The sequence below is a fragment of the Saccoglossus kowalevskii genome, chromosome 15, assembly GCF_978046115.1.
Source record: "Saccoglossus kowalevskii chromosome 15, keSacKowa6.1, whole genome shotgun sequence".
Taxonomy (NCBI): Eukaryota; Metazoa; Hemichordata; class Enteropneusta; family Harrimaniidae; genus Saccoglossus; species Saccoglossus kowalevskii.
Genome location: NC_140655.1, coordinates 11,427,335 through 11,448,484, shown reverse-complemented (window position 1 = coordinate 11,448,484; position 21,150 = coordinate 11,427,335). Strand labels below are relative to the sequence as shown.

The 21,150-nt window shown below is 36.4% G+C and overlaps 1 protein-coding gene across 1 annotated transcript; it reads right to left on the bottom strand.

Annotated features, from left to right (window-relative positions):
- Positions 1–3,845: 3,845 nt before the first annotated feature.
- On the bottom strand, positions 3,846–19,876 carry LOC100370225 (uncharacterized). The gene is made up of 24 exons (XM_085508419.1): positions 19,513–19,876; positions 18,711–18,833; positions 17,989–18,114; positions 17,304–17,429; positions 16,677–16,823; positions 15,173–15,298; positions 14,549–14,671; positions 14,183–14,323; positions 13,694–13,810; positions 12,815–12,937; positions 12,331–12,444; positions 12,075–12,197; positions 10,862–10,978; positions 10,459–10,599; positions 9,464–9,803; positions 9,237–9,340; positions 8,388–8,551; positions 7,660–7,746; positions 7,377–7,482; positions 6,969–7,041; positions 6,099–6,156; positions 5,757–5,827; positions 5,286–5,361; positions 3,846–4,743 (listed from the first exon to the last, which is right to left on the bottom strand). The coding sequence occupies exons 1-24, from the start codon at positions 19,874–19,876 to the stop codon at positions 4,570–4,572; spliced, it is 3,264 nt and encodes a 1,087-aa protein (XP_085364545.1). The 3' UTR covers positions 3,846–4,569.
- Positions 19,877–21,150: the final 1,274 nt, after the last annotated feature.

Here is a 21,150-nt window from a genome sequence, read left to right as displayed (position 1 = left end):
TAATTGTGCGGCTTAAGAATTATTTTGCTAAATGGGTTGAGTTGTCAGGCACTGCAGCAACATATGATGGTGTTACCGACTTGATGGTGAAGGAGCAGTTTATTGGTGCCTGTACAAGAGATCTTGCAGTTTATCTTAAAGAAAGAGCACCCAAAGATTTAGATGAGTTGGCAGTAATAGCAAAGCAGTACCTAGTGGCACATGGTCGACAGTTATCCATGAAGGACCAGGTGAGGCGTAATGATAATAAGACTGCCATTAGAAATACTGATGTGGGATAGGGTAGTAGTATCCGGTGTTTTGTATGTCAGGGTGTTGGTCATCGAGCAGCACAATGTCCATCCTGCGTTACTGATGTCAACCATGACAAAGGTGAACAGTGCTTTCAGTGTGGTGCCATAGGACATGTGGCTAAGTTCTGCCGTAGTGGACAGGGGTCAAGAAAGAAAGAGTGTCAAACCCAGCACTACTACTGGTGCAGCTGCAGTGGTTAAAGAGGAGTCTAATATCAGTGCTAGCTGTGCTGTTCAAATTAACAGTGATGTGCCTAAAATGATTGAGAAGGACCATTTGTTGTTGGCATCAGGGGAGCAGTTGAAGGTTGTGAATGGTGCATGTATGGAATGGAGTGGCGTTGTGGAGAACTTTGCCTGTGGGTCAAGGGAAGGTTGGTGACACAGTTGTGACCATGTTGAGAGACACTGGGTGTAATGGCATTATAGTCAAGAAGAGCTTGGTACCAGATGACCAGTATACAAAAAAGGTGGGTCATATATTGATGGTTGATCGTACAGTAAGAAGGGTTCCAGTCGCCATGGTGGAAATTGATACGCCATATTTGAGAGGCACGGTTAAAGCATTATGTGTGCAGGACCCAATCTATGAGTTAATTGTTGGGAATGTGCCCGGAGCAAGACCATCAAATGACCTGGATTTAGTGTGGAATGTGAGTGGAGCAGTAACAACCAGAGCGCAAGCGAAGAAATCTGGTAAGGTGAAGCCGCTCAAAGTGTGTGATGTAAAGACTGGAGCACATGTAACAAAAGACAAATTAATCGAGATGCAGCAAGCAGACACATCGTTGAAGAAATATTATAATAAGAGTGAACCAGAAGTGAGAGGGCACCATACAACCGAGTTCCAGATATATGGAGGCTTGCTATATCGTGTGTATCGGGATCGTTCAGTTCCAGGAGGCAAGACGGTACGTCAAGTGGTTGTGCCGAAACTGTTGAGGACTCGTGTTATGGAGATTGCCCATGATTCAATATTTGGTGGACACATGGGGATAAAGAAAACAGAAGACCAGGTTGTGACTAGCTTTTATTGGCCTGGGTTACATCAAGATGTTACCAGTTTTTGTAGGTCGTGTGATGTGTGCCAGAAGACTGTTTCAAAGGGATCAGTTGTGAAGGCCCCATTAGGTAAGATGCCTTTAATTGATATGCCATTCAAGCGTGTGGCTATAGATTTGGTTGGACCAATTACGCCAGCCAGTGACGGGGGTCATCAATACATCTTAACTATGGTGGACTATGCTTTACGGTATCCAGAGGCGGTTCCACTTAAACATATAGATACGGAGACTGTAGCCGAGGCGTTGATTGACTTTTATAGCCAATTGGGGTTTCCAGAAGAAGTACTAAGTTACATGGGGACTCAGTTTGTGTCAGAATGCATGCAAGAAGTATCAAGATTGCTCAATATTAAGAGACTGACTTGCCAGGAAAGACCAAGATAATCAGTCATAAGATTGACCTGACAAATGATACACCAATACGATCTAAGCCATACTCACTACCATATGCAATAAAGGAGAACCTTAGGCAAGATATTGAAGATATGTTAAAAATGGGAGTAATCAGGAAGTCCACATCACCCTATGCGTCACCGGTGGTGATTGTAAAGAGGAAGGATGGATCGAATCGCATATGTGTAGACTATACGAAATTAAATAAGGTCACTGTAACCGATCCTGAGCCAATGGTAACAACAGGTGACATATTTCAGAGGTTACATAATAGTAAATTCCTGTCAAAAATTGATTTAAGTAAGGGTTATTGGCAGATACCGGTAGCTGAAGAAGATATACCAAAGACAGCATTTGTTACTCCCGATGGAACTTATGAATTTTTAAGGATGCCATTTGGAATGAAGAATTCGGGGGCTACTCTGGTGCGGGGAATCAGGAAATTATTGTCAGGTATGGAGGGGGTTGGAAGCTATATAGATGACCTAATAGTTTATTCAAGCTGCTGGGATGAGCATGTTCAAGTATTATCTGAGTTGTTACAAAGACTGAGGGCAGCGGACATAACAGCTAGACCATCCAAGTGTGTTCTGGGTGCAACATCAGTAGAATTCCTGGGTCATGAAATTGGACACAATTGGGTGAGTCCGAGTCACGACAACATGGAAAAAGTTCGAGAAGCGCATAAACCAGCGACCATGAAAGGTGTCCAATCATTCTTTGGGCTGGTCAATTACCACAGAGACCACATCCCCTTATTCGCAACTATTGCAGCACCCCTGAGTGACCTACTAAGGAAAGGACAACCCAACAAAGTTGTATGGGGAGAGGCCCAGGAGAAAGCATACAACACTTTGCGGAAATACTTATTGGGAAAACCAATTTTGAAGTTGCCAGACCCACAGAAACCATTTGTGTTGCGGACGGACGCGTCTCAGGTAGGAATTGGAGCAGTACTTATGCAGAATCATGGTGAGAAGCTTCATCCAGTTGCTTATGCAAGTAAGAAGTTATCCGATGCAGAAAAGAAATATTCAACTGTAGAAAGGGAATGTTTAGCCATTGTATGGGGCGTGAATAAATTTCGCCTATATTTAGCCGGTGTGGAGTTCATTTTGCAGACGGATCATAAACCATTGTCTTACCTGGATAAAGCCAAGTTTGCAAATGACCGAGTGATGGATGAGATGGGCGATGACTCTGCAAGGATATAATTATCGTGTTGAGGATATTCCTGGACGGGACAATGTGGTAGCGGACTACCTGAAATGATTGATGGACTGAGGAACTTTTGAACAGTATAGTAGAATGTTATTCGTTTATGATTATATTTCATATTTTATTATATTCTGCTGTATGTGATTTTCGAATTCATGTACTCAGAGCTTTATTCAGTTCGATTTGATATATTGTATTGTTGTTTTATTTGAAATTGTTATCATATTCGTATTATTGACGTCGTTGCTAGTCATGTAATATTATATGTTATAATATTCTTGAGAGGGGAGGCATGTCGCATACGACTTGTTTACCACTTCCGTGTCACTGAGAATGTTCTAGAACCGTACTGTGTCTGGGTGGAATATTCTATATTTTTTAGAAAATGGTTGAATAGGAAATAGAACACTGTAGGAGGCAATAAAAGGTAATGGAACATTCTAGAAATTTGTAGTAAGTTCCAGACTCATTATGTATGCTGATGTAATGGTCTATTTATAGACAGTGTGGGTATATATAGGGGAGTTGTTCAGCACTGAGTTCAGATCGGAGATCTCGTTAAATTGTATTGGAGTTTAAGTATCTAGGTATTGAAGTAGTGGAGTTTTACCGCGTTATTGTACTTGATGTTTGCAGAGTATAATAATATCAGTACCAGTTGAAACCTCATCTGTTGGCTCCGTGTTCGTATTTTATCATCGCCACCAGGGAAGTCTTATTGTTACAGTTGCCATTTTGGTATTTGAACCATCACACCTGTACTATACCAATTACGGTAATATTACGTTGCGTGTGACAGTAACCAAGATTATTTGAACGTAAAGTTTTAGAAGGATACGTTCAATTGAAAATAGAACATTAAACAACCTCACACGGATTGACATCATACTCATAGTTTAATTTATTTCAATACATGTTTAATAGTTATACACTTTGAAACTCACTGAATTATATAGTTGTATTCAGAATTTATTATAGTTTTGTACTGAAAATGTTGATTTTATTGTAACTACTGGGAGACGGCGATTTTGCAAAATATTCATTCAACTTAAAATACGAGAAACATCTCATTGTAAAAATGAACACCGATAAATTGGGACATATCTACGTTCCAGGACATCTCGTAGGAGACGCATCAAGTGAGTGCTACAACTGAAATAAACGACGCGGTGTATTTGATATGGGCCCATGCTACATATACCATGCATAAACGCATTGTTTGTTCACACCATCTATCGTGCGCTGCATGTATGATGACAGAGGCATTATAAACAGCCACCAATATTTAAAACCTATGTGCAACAATGAACTTTTAAGTATCACAATTTACAGGTAATTCGATTTGTTTTCTTGCGAATATTATGAAAAATAGTCGATTAAAATCATGTGTATATGCGATTATTATTAGATTAATTATTCATTTAGTAGGATTCGTCCATTTGAATGACGTGTATTTGACATCTTTAATGGACATGACCATCGCCCAGGCAGTTACAGAACGACGTTTATTGTCACCCACCCAATAAACAAATGCGCACACGCTGAAGTATACCACAAAATCTAACTTATGTATGTCCACCGATGCTACCATCCGCCGGAAGTTACGTCCCAACGTGAGATGTTCCGTTACCGTTTTTGTCATTCCGTTGTTTTGAGCGTCTTCTACACGAGCGAAGTAATTCGTATATGAACTCGGCAAACTCGACCACTGTGATAAGGGATAGACCAACCCATAGTCCAAGAGCGCCACCTACGTCCGCCATAAGTTGAGGGAACTGCAAATAGCAACAACATGAGTACGTATGGCGTGGCGTTCATTAATAAAAAAAGACACGCAAACTATACAAGAAAGCACCGTTTCATAATAAGTAATGGTAAATAATGTTATACCACTTTTGTAGCCGCACATTAATTCCTGTAGCTCAAACATGTGTCACTTGGTTTTGTGCAGACTGTAAACTTTCACATATTTTGTAAGTCTATACAGCTTTTGTGTCGAACAGATCTTGCATGTTGCTTTAACTGTGAAACTTTAGCATGATGCACGGTTTACACGGAGTTGACGAGGAGATAGAGTTGGCCTAAAGTACTAAGATTTCAAAGCCCACAACATTAACCACAGAATGTACAGCTAAACACGTCTGTGTTAGTGGGTAGTTGGATGATTCACCAACAAACAGGACGTGATCAATGTAATCCCTTCGAATGGGGTTGAAATATTTATTATTTTACCGTGAAGCGTGTATACCATTGTAAACCCACTCTAATATGTACTATGCGTACTAAACATACTCTACTACTATTGTACTTAACTTACCGGGTAGTCTTCTACTTCCAATACACGTTCAAAGTTCAGGGACTCAAAATATATTTTTACACGTGCAAGGTTGGCACTGCAAAAAAAGGCAATCGAATATGACTAGTTGACAACTCATCAAAATAAAAATATACAATACATTTTATTGATATATTTAACCTAATCTTTTCTGTCTCATAATTACGATATTAATTTCAAATTTAGCCGTACACGGAAAAAAAACACGAACACCAAACCAATTGCATGTACGATGTGGTTGAACTATTTTAATACTGTGTCATAATATCTGCTAAGGGCGTAATAATTTGTCGTGAAGAGTTCGATCTGTGTATCTTAACACGGCAGAATAAACAATAAGAGTCAATCGCGGAAGCTTTCATGTTCCTTTGATGTTTCGTAAACACTGAAAAACCACACATTTTGATTAACAATACTGTGTTATTATTGGGATTGTGAATAATTAGATGTTACCTTAGCTGATTTTCTTTGGCAATTGTACCAACTTTCGGATTAACTGCAAGTAAGCTACTGAGTAAACGGGGCTGGAATGCGAAATATAAACGAACAGGATGTTACATGTATTTGTTTATTCTGATCAAATTGTGTGAAGGAGTAGTTTCATTGCGTTTTTTATTGGTTTATAGTTCTATTTATGTGCCATTTTGTTGTCATAACCAGTGTGATTATAAAAGTTCAGCCTAATATCGATTTATTTAGGTGTCCTGCCACGTCATATGATGTCTACGTCATTCTCATTATAATAATATGTCACATGATACATATCGAAACTACATGTACTAAAATATATCTCACCGAAAATGTGCTTGACGGCCACGTTGTCAAAGATAATATCTTATCGTATTTGGTGTCACTGAAAAACAACAACATGGTACATTACGCCTTACGTTACAAAATCTGTAGAAATCGACACGTTTTCATACCCCTATTTATCAACCATATACCTATATATGTATGATACACATTTTCAATTCGTTTTCGTTATAAATATGCAGTTCCGTACTGACGCATTTTATCAAAAAGCAGGCTCTCCTTATAGCATAAAATACCTACTTTTTACCCAAATGGAGTACAGACGTTTGTTGCCCATTCAGCAAGTGTGCTGGTTGACGTCCCCTGACACACTTATCATCAGTTTTTAGTATAGCACATCGAATAATAATAAAACGATAATTACTAGGTTGGAAAGCGTTGAAAATCGTTTGGACGGTCTCTGGGGCAATAGTTGTTTCTGGTGTATGAGTATTTTTGCCAATATCGTTATTAACTAACTTGTCTGATTGGACAGTGGTTGCCGACAGAGGTTGTGACACAAATTATTATTGATGTGTTTCTCCCGACTGTTATTAACGCGCAACATTGCGTAATTATGAACATGACTAGTTTTTCCAAAACTTAAGATTGAATATTAACTCGAAATACTTATTTAAAAATAAGAGATGTGTCACACCAATCAATATTGATGCAACTTTAATAATTCATCATGAACACTGACGCCAAGCTTTTGAAGCTAATTTGACGCTACTTACAAAATTGTACCTAATTGGTTGACACCTAAAAGTCAGACCAATCAGAGAGTAACTTGTTTGTGGGCAGGATTTTGTTTGGTGTTTCAAATTCTGTTTGTATATATATACGTTGATTCAATTGAGTTAGTATGTTTACCTGCATGGCTGCTGACAGTCGCATACAAGATTTCCTTTCTGATAGAAATAATACATCAATTGAACACATGCATCTACGGGAGGGAGTACAGATCGAATTTAAGAAGGAATATATATCAATAAGGAAATTACACGATGATACGACTAGATTCGATGAATAGACAGTTTTGATACTAAATATATTCAGCTTCTGAATCATCATTACTTTTTAAATCGATTTTATAATTTCATTTGACGTCTAACAAGGGATATGTATGGGATGTTCTGATTCATTAACAAATGCAATCGATTTGTATACTACTGTTTTGACAAATCAAGAGCGATGATCATTGAACCACTTTCAGTTCATCGAAAATTACTACAGGGAATATTAAATTGCGTATATATTAGAGAACCTGATCTTACGCACCTTGTTCTTTGTCAAGAATATCACAAAGTGGTTTATCCTCGAAGAATGAATCAACGCATCCACATTTGTCATACATGCGTAAGTGCAAGCATTCTTTTTGACATGCCTAGAGAAGACAGATAATTGTGTAAAAGTATACGTCTTATAAACACTTACAGAAAATAACAACATACTTTATCAATATACAAATACAAAAAAAACCAACCAAAGCAAACGACTAACACAGTCCACAAGTGCAAGACTAAATAAAGTACAAACACATAATATAGACTGAAATACTTACAATCAAAGAGTAACGATATTCTCCTGAATCAACATACTTCTTGTCAGTACAGTTGCCCCACGGCCAAGGTGCACTTATAAACTCCTTCTGAAACACAACATATAATGCAATAGACATCAGACACAAATGATTTCTGGTTCCGGCGTCCCCTGTGAATGGCAGGTAGGACGCAGGTAACTAGTAATCGCCATTTTGTCCCACAGGGCCTGGATTCTGGCCCAAAGTCATGTGACTAAGTGACGTAATTTGAAAACATTCTGTTATTCATTTTTTGTAAACAAGTCTCCATTAAGCCATGCCCATACACCCTGCTTACTTAGACTTACATATTTGAGATGTTTCTGGCATTTCTCGCTGTTTCTGTGAAAATTTATAACACAAGGAACAGTTTTATATTCGCCCAACTTTCGAGAATAAAAGGAAACCATGCTCTAGGACCACGAGCGTAAGCGCTGACGTCAGGGAAATGAACAAGCAACGATAAAGTGACGGACCAATCAGAATGCCGGAACCGTTACTAGTTTCCGGCCTCTTTTGGCTTGCTGCGCCATGTCACTTGAGGCGGAAACCAGCCAAACAGAAATGGCCACTAAAATCTCAAGATTAGCGAGACATCCACGGGTTATGTCACTCTCTACTGCTGTCATCTAGGTCTAGGCGGCAATATGTTTCCAAGGACTATTGTGTAATCTCTTGCATGTACTGATATACATTCCTTAGTTGTATACCTGTTTAATAATGACTGATGTTGCTGTCCCTGTTCTTGCATCAATACCCTCATTCTCTAAGAAAGGAGTTGTAAATGGATCGTGAACCATCAACCTGATGCCGGACTCCTGTCCAAAAATACCGATGTACTCAGATTGTTCTGTAAAAAGTGTCAATTTTAGTCCTGTAAAGGGAAAATAATACATGTAATAAATCACCTGTAATATTGAATACATCAGGGACATTAATGAGCTAAACATTTTTAGAATATATTTACTATGTTATATAAAGAAATATCGAATGAGCAACACGTTAACTAAGTATTTCATTTGCGCAAATGGCCGCCTAGTTCTTGTTTAAAACGAGGCACCACAAGACCTCTTTCTTTCGAATTGTGTTTCACCCCTCCTCCCGTCATCGCGTCAAATTTTCTACTGGTCTATGCAACCATGGTATTCAGTTTGTACCAAATGGACACGATGACGTAATGTCAAGTCTCGTAGCTCTCGGTGAGATCTCGGCGGCCATTTTCGAGTAATATATTTGCTCAGAAAGTCACACATTTCACCTTCCTTATATGGAAGATAAATGAATACATTACATTGACTTGGCATATATACTAAAAAGTTGTTAAAACTATTACTGTAATACTAGGGGTGATAGTGACTGAAATACTGTAAGACAGATTATCAATTCGCTTTTTTTTGTTTTGTTTTTTTCAATCGTGTCGTCACTATCCGTTTTCTGATAACAGTAAAGGAATACCGTGGTTAGACAATCAGATTTTGTGAATATGGGAGTATATTGTATGTATGTATGTTGTATATATATATATATATATATATATATATATATATATTTGAAATTACCAAATCCTGATCCTGTATTAGTTGCATTCAGAAGTGTTCTCTGTTGTTCATGATTGAACGTGTAACAGTTCCCATATACGTCATCTTCGAATTGGTAAAAGTCCCTGTATGAATAATGTACACAAATACGACATTAGATGCCCCGCTAAACTACTTATTTCCATGCAGATATGAATAGATGAGCACACAAGTTAGAAAACTAAGCTAAAACTTGCAAGTTAGTTTACATATTTACGCTAGTAGATGTGCTCTCAATATCTGCCATTACATACAATGGGTTACATTCTCTCTGATCGTAGCTGCATTGTAGTATCAAGTCTGAGCCTTGATGACCAAACTGTTTTAGCTCTTCTCGTTGTAAACGCAGGACAGTTTTCAAATCACTGAAGTCAGCTGTATTACTAGACACCAGAAAGTGATCCCACAAGGGGGGATATTCACGGGGGATGAAGTCAGTTGGGCGATTGACGAAAACGTAACGACGGAAAGCTTCATATACAGTTGGGTCGTCCGAGATATCAAGGTAGTTAGCATTCCAGTCAGGTTCTGTTGTCACGTCACGAACATCTGTGGAATTTAGACGCAAAGAGGAAATAACTTACTCAACTGTAAATCTTTGAACAAAAGTCGTATATGGTAATTTACAAGTCCTGGAACACAACACAAATTGAGAGAGTTCTTTTTGCACCCAACGCTAAGTCTAGCGTTGGGGGGAAGGGGGGTAATGATTGGGTTAGGGACAGGATGCAAAATGAACAAATTCCAAAAACGACCAAAAAACAATTAACAAAAAAATTCACAAGAGCAAAACAACTGACAAGTTAACTACATAACATAATTAAATCAATAAGAGAAAACACATGTACTATATAGTGTACATGAAATGACATTTTGAAAATTGTTAGCACATCCTGACCCAGATGTAGCACCCGTCATAGATCATTCTGAGTTGGTTTCAGTCTATATCCGACAAGATCAAGGCGCAGAAAAAAAGATGCAGTAGTCTTCTTGTTACCAAGTGCAATTGAAAATACCATTGGAATATAATCAACAAATTTAGAATTATTGTTGGAAAGTACATCATAAATATATCTAAATGTGAAATTAAAGGTTATTGGCTATTCTACATTTTACATGGGGTTTTACATTATGGAAATAGTACGGGAACTCTAAACAGCGAGCAGTCCATGTTTCGTTTACAAGTTAAATATTTCATACGCACGGTATTCACAACCAGCTTCGTCGTCTTCATAGTGACAATCAATAAATCGATCACATTGACGATTCATTGGGATACAATGCGTGGATATACGATTACCATTGTCGAAGCCAGATTCACATTTAAACTCGCCACTCTCACAGACTGTGGGAGAAACCAGAATAATCAATTTAAGATATTGTATCCCAAGTGTGGTACTATACGCATGCAATGAGCTTGACTAGCGCTTTTCGGGTGAAAACATAATTAATTCATAAACACATTAACAATTGTTGATTATATGAATAATAATGATTGTACTAATCCATGTTCAGAGTTGTAGGGATTATTTAAATAGTCTGTATTCCCAATATATGTAAAAATTTGCAATTTCAACCATATCTTTTTGTGAAAATGTTTTACGTACATGTTGGGCAGTTGTCTTCGTCACTGTTATCGCCGCAGTCATTGACACCATCGCATGTATATGTACCATTGATACACCAACCACTTTTACATTGGAATTCGTCATTATCACACGTATCTATGTAAAAATACGAATCCTTTGAAGGCATGGTAACTCATTGCAAAATGTAAGTAACCGACAATCACAAAAGGAAAAATATAAATTCATGAACACAAAACAATTACATCCAAAACACATTACAAACTATGGTCAAATCAGTTAGGAATTGTACATAAAGTCTGAAGTATACTACAGCGAAGTGACAGTGGGTGTTGTGAGAGCACATTCTGAACTAGTCGGCAAGCAAACTGTTTTTGTAAGAAACCAATGGCCTACATCAAGTGGCATTGATGTTATCTGATATCAGTGTGATCATTTTTAACCACAAGCTCATGACATCTGCCCAGAATTTCTTTAGGTTAACGTTGGTTGTTTTGACAAAACCGCTGGTTTAATATTTTGAAGTCAATGTCTTTTCAACTATCTCTGACAATGCTCAAATCCCGTGTGGTTTCACTGGTAGTCGTTCTCAAGACAAGATATGTGGTGATTATAATCAGACGTAGAGACAGAGAAACTAGCATGGGTAAAATGAAATGATCTACAGTTGGCTATTTATTGTTTAAATCCAAACAAAAAATTAAAACGTGCAAATATAACCTAGTATATATGTTCCTGATTGCAGTTACAGACTGTGATTTCAGAAGTCTGGGCATTTTTGTTAATTTGACAAATTTGATTAAATCACAAAACAAAACAACCCAGGTTATCACATATGAGTATAAAACTTGTGCACACTTTTAATTGATTTTGACACTAACTTAATGAGAAATCAATATTGACACGATTAAAAAACAAAACAAAATGGCCGCCATATATAAAATCAAAATTTTCATCACCGATCATCGGTACTGGACACGTTTACTGATTTCGATTTTTGGACTCTCAACAAAATGGCTGCCAATTCGATTCATGTAATTTTATCTACAATGTTTTTACATCAGAGCAGTGTATGGAACTGGATATACGCAAATAATTGGCGAATCGTAGTGTCGTTCTTTATTCTTTAATATACTGGTAATTTTCTCTCCGCTTTTTATGCTTATATCTCGATCTCTTACAAAACAAACCTGAAAAGAAAACATCACCGGAAAATATATGAAATACGACTCACTGTTACAGAAGAGTTCATCACTGCCATCGGCGCAGTCAGGTCTTATTGGCTCATCACAGTACAGATACCGAGGTATACACTGACCACTACGACATCGAAAATAACTATCATCCGGGCACATATCTGTAATAATAATTGCATACAACGTGGTAAAACACGTTACTCTTTACGCTATAACGCTAAATATTTTTTATATAGTTAGATTGGCATAAAGACAATAATTAATTATGAATATATGCAATAAAGAAATATTTACGATTTTGACAGTCAGCTTCATCGATGCCTCCGAGACAGTTCGATTTCAGATCACATCGCTTATCAAGTACTTCACACAATAGACCACACTTTATCATATTCGGTGGACAAGTATCTGTGACAAAACATTTTGGGTTAGATATGCATAATTTTATACCATATTAAATGAATCCAAATAAATAATCACGAATAGGTGTGATAATTATAAGTACATAAATATAATGCAGGTTACGAACATATGGTCACATAATACAGAATTCGAGCTCAGGACTGTGGTGCAGCTTATCTGCTTTGCATTCTTTGGCATAATGACGTAAAGGTGCACACTAGGTAAGTCAACGTGTTGTGCATTCAGCATATGGCTTCGAGATTTTGTAGTTCAGTTGTAACGGCCGCTTCAACACTGGTTAGTTGGGATAATATTGAAATTGACAACATGTAATAAATTAATTGCAATATTCAAATTAATAACTGGTGAAACTCACAGTTGTAACATTCCTCATCTTCACCAAAAAAACAGTCGTCGGAGCCGTCACACCAACTAGTGTTATCTAGACAATAATTTCCATCTTTATTTGAACACAGTTTCCTGTCCGATAAACAATCATCTGCAAAGACGAATATATATAACAAAACCAGCGCTATTAGAGATACACACTGACACAATAAAGCACAGTGGCGCTGAGTAAAACAAGTTTTGATGATTATTAAAAGATGTTTGAGGAGACTTTGAGACAGAATTTTGATTTATAACTACATAATTACGTAACTACACATAAATAACCAGTTTATGAAACAAACGAGTTGAATTTACTTGATGTTATGTAATAATACTTGTTTTGACCGAGCTTGTATAATACCGTTTTATATTTTGTCTTAGTTGAAAAGGATTTATTGTTTTTTTTTCAAATATAACAGTATTCGTTCGATGATGTAATGTAAAACGCAACAGCGTATGCACTCTAGATTTACCTATACGTATATGTCCTTCGGATATTATGCACATTAGTTTTGCATTGTAACATACAAGTTTTTCGACATTCATTTCAAAATAACATAATTCACACATGCTAAAAAATATGACGAGTCATCAACGTTGTCTCGATATGCCTTCATTTCAGTTCTATAGCTGTGTCAAAGAAATAGATGAATCGATCGCAGAACGTGATAAAAAAGTACTTAGATCAAATAAACAATCAAGTAAACCTTCACATGTACAGGTTACCACCAACCAACCACTTTCGAAGTTAACAGCGTGCTATTAGAAAAAATTAAATGATCACAACCACGAAATACAGATGTCAACGAATGGCATTTGTACCAGTAAAAATAACATATATAACAGAATATTATACAATAAACACCTTGTGTACAGTGTATTTCATCACTCTGGTCTAGACAATGATAATGATAATCACATCGATGTCTCATATCAATGCACTGTCCATTTCCACATCGATATCGGTCTGAGGGACACTCGTCTGAATACAATGAACAAAGGTATATATTAAATCATATTTTGTAGAAAACAAGTTGCCCATGATTTAAGAAGCTCTATGGCAAGTGGGCGCACATCGTAACTCCGTTATATGCCTCAATATTTACAAGATGTCAGATTATAATATGCCCATTAGACTGTGACTCGCATTGGTGTATGATAGGTGGGCTGAGCATACTTTCAATACACTGACATCAATATATAGTCATTATGGACATAGATTTCCCTCATTGATTGACTCTGTTTTTCAAATGTGTTCAGAGTACGTCCTCTTTAATCCGTGATTTTGAAATTATAATATTCTCAGAAGTTTGAAATTTAATTGGATTTGATATTATTTTTTTACTCAACTAACAGTTTTCACAATTCTCTTCATCTGACAAGTCGAAAGGTATGAGCATTACTTCAACGCAGTCATTAGACCCATCACATCGCTTTGTTTCATCAACACACAAGTAAGTCACGGCACACTTGAACATACCGGGTGGGCATGGATCTAATGCAAAAACACAAACAACATGTTAAGCAAATACAAATGCATTCCGAATTGAAATGATTATTCAATGTAAAATTAGAGTGAACTTAATGCTAAAGCAGAAATAAAAGCGTTGTAATTCACTAAAATCTGACCACTATCTTGTCAAAAATCAGGATGGTAACCCCAAATCTTCGATTAGTATGTTTGTAACCTCAATAATTGAATTAATAAAAATATACTTACAATCCTCACAGTTTACTTCGTCACTTCCATCATTGCAGTTAGGAAAACCATTACACATCAATTGTATGGGAATCGAAGATGAATTATTTTCGCAAGTCCACATTGTTCCATTGTATTTTAACCCTATTTATTGAAATATCGAATGATATATATGTTAGAAATATACACAGATCATCGGGAAAATGTCCCATTCAACACGTGAAAGAGTCTACGTACATTATATGTGAAGATATCTTATTAGGCATTAACTGTTACTACTGATCGCAAACAATATCACTTGACCTGGTATCATTGCCTGGTTATTGCAGAAAGTCGCAAATATGGCATAACCAAGATTACCTTTGGCAAATTCATTCAATTGTGTTTTCTAATAAACAAATGAGTTCCAGAACGTCGCCCAAGATTTGGAATTTTAAACAGTCTTGCAGAAATTTGCGAAGCAGCTCGTGATGAAAACTGTGTTTATGCTCGCATTGATGGGAAAACATTGTTTTCAAATCATAAAATCCAATTTTAAATGTGGTTAAGTGACCTCACCGAATCAGTTTCGCAGCCAAAATATTTCGATATCATCATTCCTGAAAGCTCGCATGATGAACCGAACGGAATATACCCTAAACTTACCACTTCCGCAAGTAATTTCGTCACTTCCGTCTTTGCAGTCCATCACCTCATCACATACCAGGCTATTGGTAATACATTGACCTGTTCCGTCGCATTTAAAATGATTATACGGACATTTCCAGTGATCTGAAATGTTAGTGACAATATGACACGGCTTGCCTAATATTGTGATATATATTTTCAATCAATATATCGACCTATTAATGATATTATATGAAGTGGTATGACATGTGAAGTGTTTTAGTATACCTGACATGGACTTTACGATGTTCAGGCTCTGGACACTATAGTGTGGGATGGTGAGTCATTGCATAATCAAAATTTAGTTTATTAGAACATGTCCCCTGCATCTGTGTATGAACTGGTCTATGTGATAATCTCTCGTGACACTCCTTTGTACATTTCTGAATATATTTAATTTACATTAAGAATATAAGTACTAAGAATTAAAGTACGTTTTGCTATCTTTATTTTTTTGAACTTCTTGATAATATGACATTTATATATAATCCCTCGGTATATTATTATGTAGTTAATAACAATATGACGAAATATAACTTGTAACAGTTATCTGAAAGCTAGTGTGTCTTACAAATTTTGTCTTGCAATTTACCAACCAACCAGGCTCTGTTATTATTAGTTGTATTATGACGGCGTTACATTGTGCATCATTGTATTTTCATTTGTGTGTGTGTGTGTGAATCTCGCTTTCCCCTTATGATGTTGCGCTTTTTTGGCTATGTTCTTAAACGGTTTTTGGTTTTGGTACTTTTTTCTTTTAATGCCTTTGGGGGTTGATGTACAGAAAGTGTTATCTATCATGTCAATTGTTTCATGCAAATTTTATGATAAAAGAAAATATCAAATTTCTTTTTCTTTTGTACAGCCTAGTATATATATGATTGTCTATATTTGAATACAAATATGGCAGTTTATTTGTTTACTACACACTTATTGGCTTTATCTAGTTTTTTTCTTGTCTGTGTATTTGTAATTTTGAAATGAAATAAAATTACTTCAAATATAAAAATTAATCCCTCGGTATTAACGAGTGACGTCATCGCGTACAAGTATCTTCCTTTATTGCGGTAGTATCTATCAGCGCCGTAGGTATACCGAGAAACAAAATGACGTCACACGAGTGCCAGATACCAGTGTATATTTCTGTAAACAAATCCCAAGCGTGGACAATTGTTGCGTCGAATATAGAACTATTTTACTAAATTCGGTAAAAAAATGTGGCGCACCAAGTATTTGAACGTATACTAGAAGTAGCATGAAACAACAACGATTAGTCGAGTATAACTAAGGATTTACTAAAGAAGTAAATAATATTTAACACAAAGCAGCGAAAATACAGGGGAGTTTTTTTGCTGGCTGAATACATTTATTTCCAATAACAAACCAGCACGTGATTAGTTCTGTTGGTACATTCCCAAGCGAGTTGTACAAAGGATTGTACCCGTAACTGTACTGTACAAAGATTAAAAATAGAATTACTTACAATTGTCACAAATTTCATCGGTGCCATCGAAGCAATCCACAACACCATTACACACATCGGAAGGGTGTAAACACATATATTCTTCTTCAACACTGAATATACATGTTTCCATAAATCCACCCTTACAAGGTGAAAACCAAATGCTAGCTACATAGAAAATATAAGTGTTCAATTAGTAATCTGCCTACATGTATCTCCATCTCTCCTATCGTATCCAATCTCTAACGCGCCATTCTGGGCTATAATTCAGTTAACACATTGACGATATCTAAAATAATAGCCAGTGATCTCTCTATTTGAAAACGACAAATAGAAAAATGAAATGAACAAAGATACTCACGCCCGGAACAACTAAACGATCTATCATCCACACTATAGCGGCATTGTCCAACTAAAGTTAAATTCATAAACATAAATATGTTATAAATTGTATTCCAGTGACGAAAAAACCCAGAGAAATCAGTGTCAGTTTATAATTTTCATGTTCTCTCATCAATGTGTGAAGTGTATTTTTGAATCAGTCATATGCGATTAAAAAGACAATTGTGTAAATTTTAAATAAACATTTATCATTTTTATTTTGAAAGTGTACATTTTAATTGCATATATAATAAATAGAAATCTAACCTTTATAAAGTGTACATGGAGCTATTTCATCGGAACCATCAGCACAATCAGGCTTATCGTCACACAGCTTATATTCGGGTATACACTCAAAGGTTGAACACATGTATTCCCCTTCAACACAGTTTCCTGAAATAGTAAAATAGTAAAAAATAAATAAATAATAAGTTATTGTTTAATGGAGAATGTAAAAACCTTACTACTTTGTATGCTGGTTTGCATTATTTAGGCATTTTAATTAGTTAATTAGGAAACCAAGATGACCTCCCTTGTCCACAAAACTATATATTTTCGGAAAGCTTATTGTATGAATTTAAAATGTTTTTAGTAATTTTTATTATGGACACTGTAGTTTGAAATATGCACAAAAATGTGCTTTTTTGGTCAAAAGTGATTTTAAAAAATTAGCTTCTAAACCATGCTTCTGTTTCCTGTCAAAATTGGTTTATGGGTACATCTGTTTACTATGAAGAAAGTGCCGTCTTGAAAACTGTCTACCAGTTGTCAATTTTGCAGGGCAGCAGCTCAAATTTCACTACTTTAATTTTATGCATAAATTAACACCCAGGCTAGTTGTCTGTATCGGGTAGATTATTTTGATCACATCTACTGGCACAAAATAGCTGCACAAACGTTCGGCAAACGCGACAGTGTGGTTCGTTATTGCCAGTCCAACGGTCATACTTACTAATTGTACAACCCCCATCCAAGAGTTCATCACTATTATCACCACAATCATCCCTGAAGTTACATTTCAATGTTAGCGGTAGACATTTCCCGTTGTTGCACTTGAACTGGTTTGATAAACAGTTACCTGGAAATCATTAAAAAAAAAACGAACAACAATTGCATTTTTTTTATTGGCAACGTAAACATAATATGTAACAGGTGATCGCTTAGCGAATGCAACTTAGAATTTTATTTTTAGATATCGAGTACAAACAACAACAACAACAACAGTTAAAAGGTGTTTCGAGAAGAGGTCATTGATGAATATTATTTGTGATCAATTAACGTAATCTGTCAAACGATTGGATGTGCAATATTCATGCAAGTGGGTATAAACATACCAGGTATAAACGAAAACTTCAAATCGTACCATCATAATATTGCTAAGCAAAATATATTTTAAAATGAATCATTTCAAAGGTTTGTGTTGAGTAACACTAGGAAAATTCGATGACAACGTTATTGTTCAACTAGTATGTGTACTCAAAATAGGTAGACGGAAAAGTTTGATGAAATGAACAACGGACTATTATCATATTCAAATTTGGACGATGCCAACAACCGAAAAGTTGTTTTTCCACGTCATGTGATATTATGCAATAATAATAGAGTACATTTAATGATTCACAATAAATTCAATATACGCAATGCGCGTTATAAAATTGAATATTTGGTATCTACCTCGTTGACAATTGAGTTCATCAATAGCATTGGGACAATCTACAATACCATTGCACCACATGTATTGTTTGATGCATTTCGATTTCTGCTCGTCGCATGGTACGTCGCCCGGCATGCACGGTCCTGACAACAAAATTAGTACACGAATAAAAATGATAAAAATAACTCAGACAGTACAACATCGCATTGACCTCCGCTGCGCCTCTTATGTCATAACATCCGGGACATTTAGATTTTTGCAGATGACAAAAAGATGGAAGACACTTTACATACGTTTCCCCACTGTGGGCTAATTTTGATTTTGAAAGTTTCCATGTTGGCTCACAGCTTAACATAGCTTACTCCCTTTTTGTTTTGTTTGGGATAATAATCATTGTCCTTGGCTTCGGCACTAATTAACATAATTCATGATAACGTCCTCCGGCGAGGCCAATAACTGTACAATAATTTCTCGGTTTAATTTATTCCAGGAACATCGAACGAGCAAAATCGAAAGGAATGATAGCAGTGAAACTTTATTTTATTACATTTGCTCGTTGAATTGGCCGTTTTGTAGTCCGAGAAAAGTAAAATCTGATGGCATTATTCTTCCCACTGGATATTTAACCACTCTTTTTTCAAATAGAAATTTCAGAATGGTCTTCGAAATTTGGTACACATTTGAAGTTCATTTATTTAAAGTACCAACATAAAAACGATTGTTTGTCTAAGGAAATACCCGACGACTCATTTCGTAAGAGAACGAAATCTAATCGTGGTTTCATGCTTAGCGAGGTTTCCGGCTCCGTCATTGTCTACTCACCACGATACGTGAAGGAGAAGAGTGGTTCATTCACTTTAGCGAGGTCTTTGTAAGTACTATTCAGGATAGCAGATAGTCGTAACTTGTTTGAATTGCACACAGTGACAGCTGGGAAGGTGATCGAATCTCCAGATACAACCTCCATCTTAACAGCGACGTCATACTGTAGGTATCTTGCAATTAGGGAACCTACATGCAAACTGTACCCGATGAACGCTCCCAGTACGACGACCATCCAGGCTGTTCGTCGAAAGCGTGTATTCGAGGCAGCGATTCGGGCTACTCCATGTGAAGTTGTACGGAGAGCGAAATCTTTCACTAGATGTTGAACTCCCTCCGTATTTTCCATTCCTGTGTCAGTCATCTGTATTTTGTGAAACGTACAAACATATTACTGGGATATGTCGTCTAATTATGCTCCAGTAGTTTGTTTACGGGCGAATTCATTATTAATTAGGGGATGTCATCATTTATCTGCGGGTTCTGTGATTATGCATCAGTGGCTATGCAAATAAAATGTGAAATAAAATGGCCGTCTTTTTTCTACACGAACTTGTCAATTATAAACAAATTGACGGATCTCTGATTCAAACTACCAAAAATGTATCCACCAAACAAATGTATACGCAGGGACTTCCTTACTATCCTAATAACATATTACTTAATAAATTAATTATCCATTATTAATTGCAGTGTATAAGCACTTGATAATTGGGGTCTGAAATAGAACTGTGTCATAATACCAGCACATTGCGAATACTTAATAACCAGGTTATATGATTGAAATAATAAAATAATGACGATAGTTAAAGATTGAATTGGTGTTAACAAATGACAGTCTTGAAACCAGGCCGATACAATAATCTGTCACCGAGTCGCCATAACTAAATTTTTGGGTATTACATATGGTATCTGATAGCTAACACATTAGGAATGCGAACTCCAAATATGAAACGATTACCATGATAGCGAACGTTTTTAAAATCAAGTTCATTGTAAGAAAGTTCCAATAATTCTCACAATTTCATACATTTCATGGCATCCTACACAAAGTAGTTACATCAGAAGTATGTATGGTAATAAAGTTATTACGAGGATACATTACCGTACGCACTGTCTTGCATCGTGTCGACCTCCGCATACGAATACTGCTTTTTGTGCATACTTAGCGGCATGGTCCCAGTGACCTTGTAATACGTAAATGTGTCACGTCACCATTTCGGAATACTGCGGGTGCTCTATTTTGAGTAAAAGATTAACAATACTGGTACTGTAGCCATTGTTTACTAATAACTCAGCACTCGCCCAAGCCAGCAGTCAGTAAACAACTCTTGAAATATCACACTTGTACAAACTTGTGAATACATGTATATTGATATATTGATTTAGGGTGATGCATCCACACCGGAGTACGGTGCATGCGACCTTTTGTTGGCATTTTGATTCGGATGGATGCTGATCCAAAACAAAAGTGGATTGCTGGTCAAAATTTCTGCTCTAAGAAATGGCAAAATTGCTAACGTTATAAATGGGAAATGATTCCAAAACAAATAATGCAATATGACGATAGAATAAGCCGATACACCAGATGCCGATAGACAGGGCATAAAAAGATCCACAGCCTCCAAGCTGTAAGTT

What these genes read in the sequence shown, in the direction of transcription:
- LOC100370225 (XM_085508419.1), bottom strand. Translation starts at nt 19,876, where the DNA reads ATGACTGACACAGGAATGGAAAATACGGAGGGAGTTCAACATCTAGTG. An exon ending in CTTCTCCTTCACGTATCGTG is followed by an intron (nt 18,834 to 19,512) that starts GTGAGTAGACAA and finishes TTTTGTTGTCAG; the next exon opens with GACCGTGCATGCCGGGCGAC. An exon ending in AATATCGTTACTCTTTGATT is followed by an intron (nt 7,483 to 7,659) that starts GTAAGTATTTCA and finishes TGTCTTCTCTAG; the next exon opens with GCATGTCAAAAAGAATGCTT.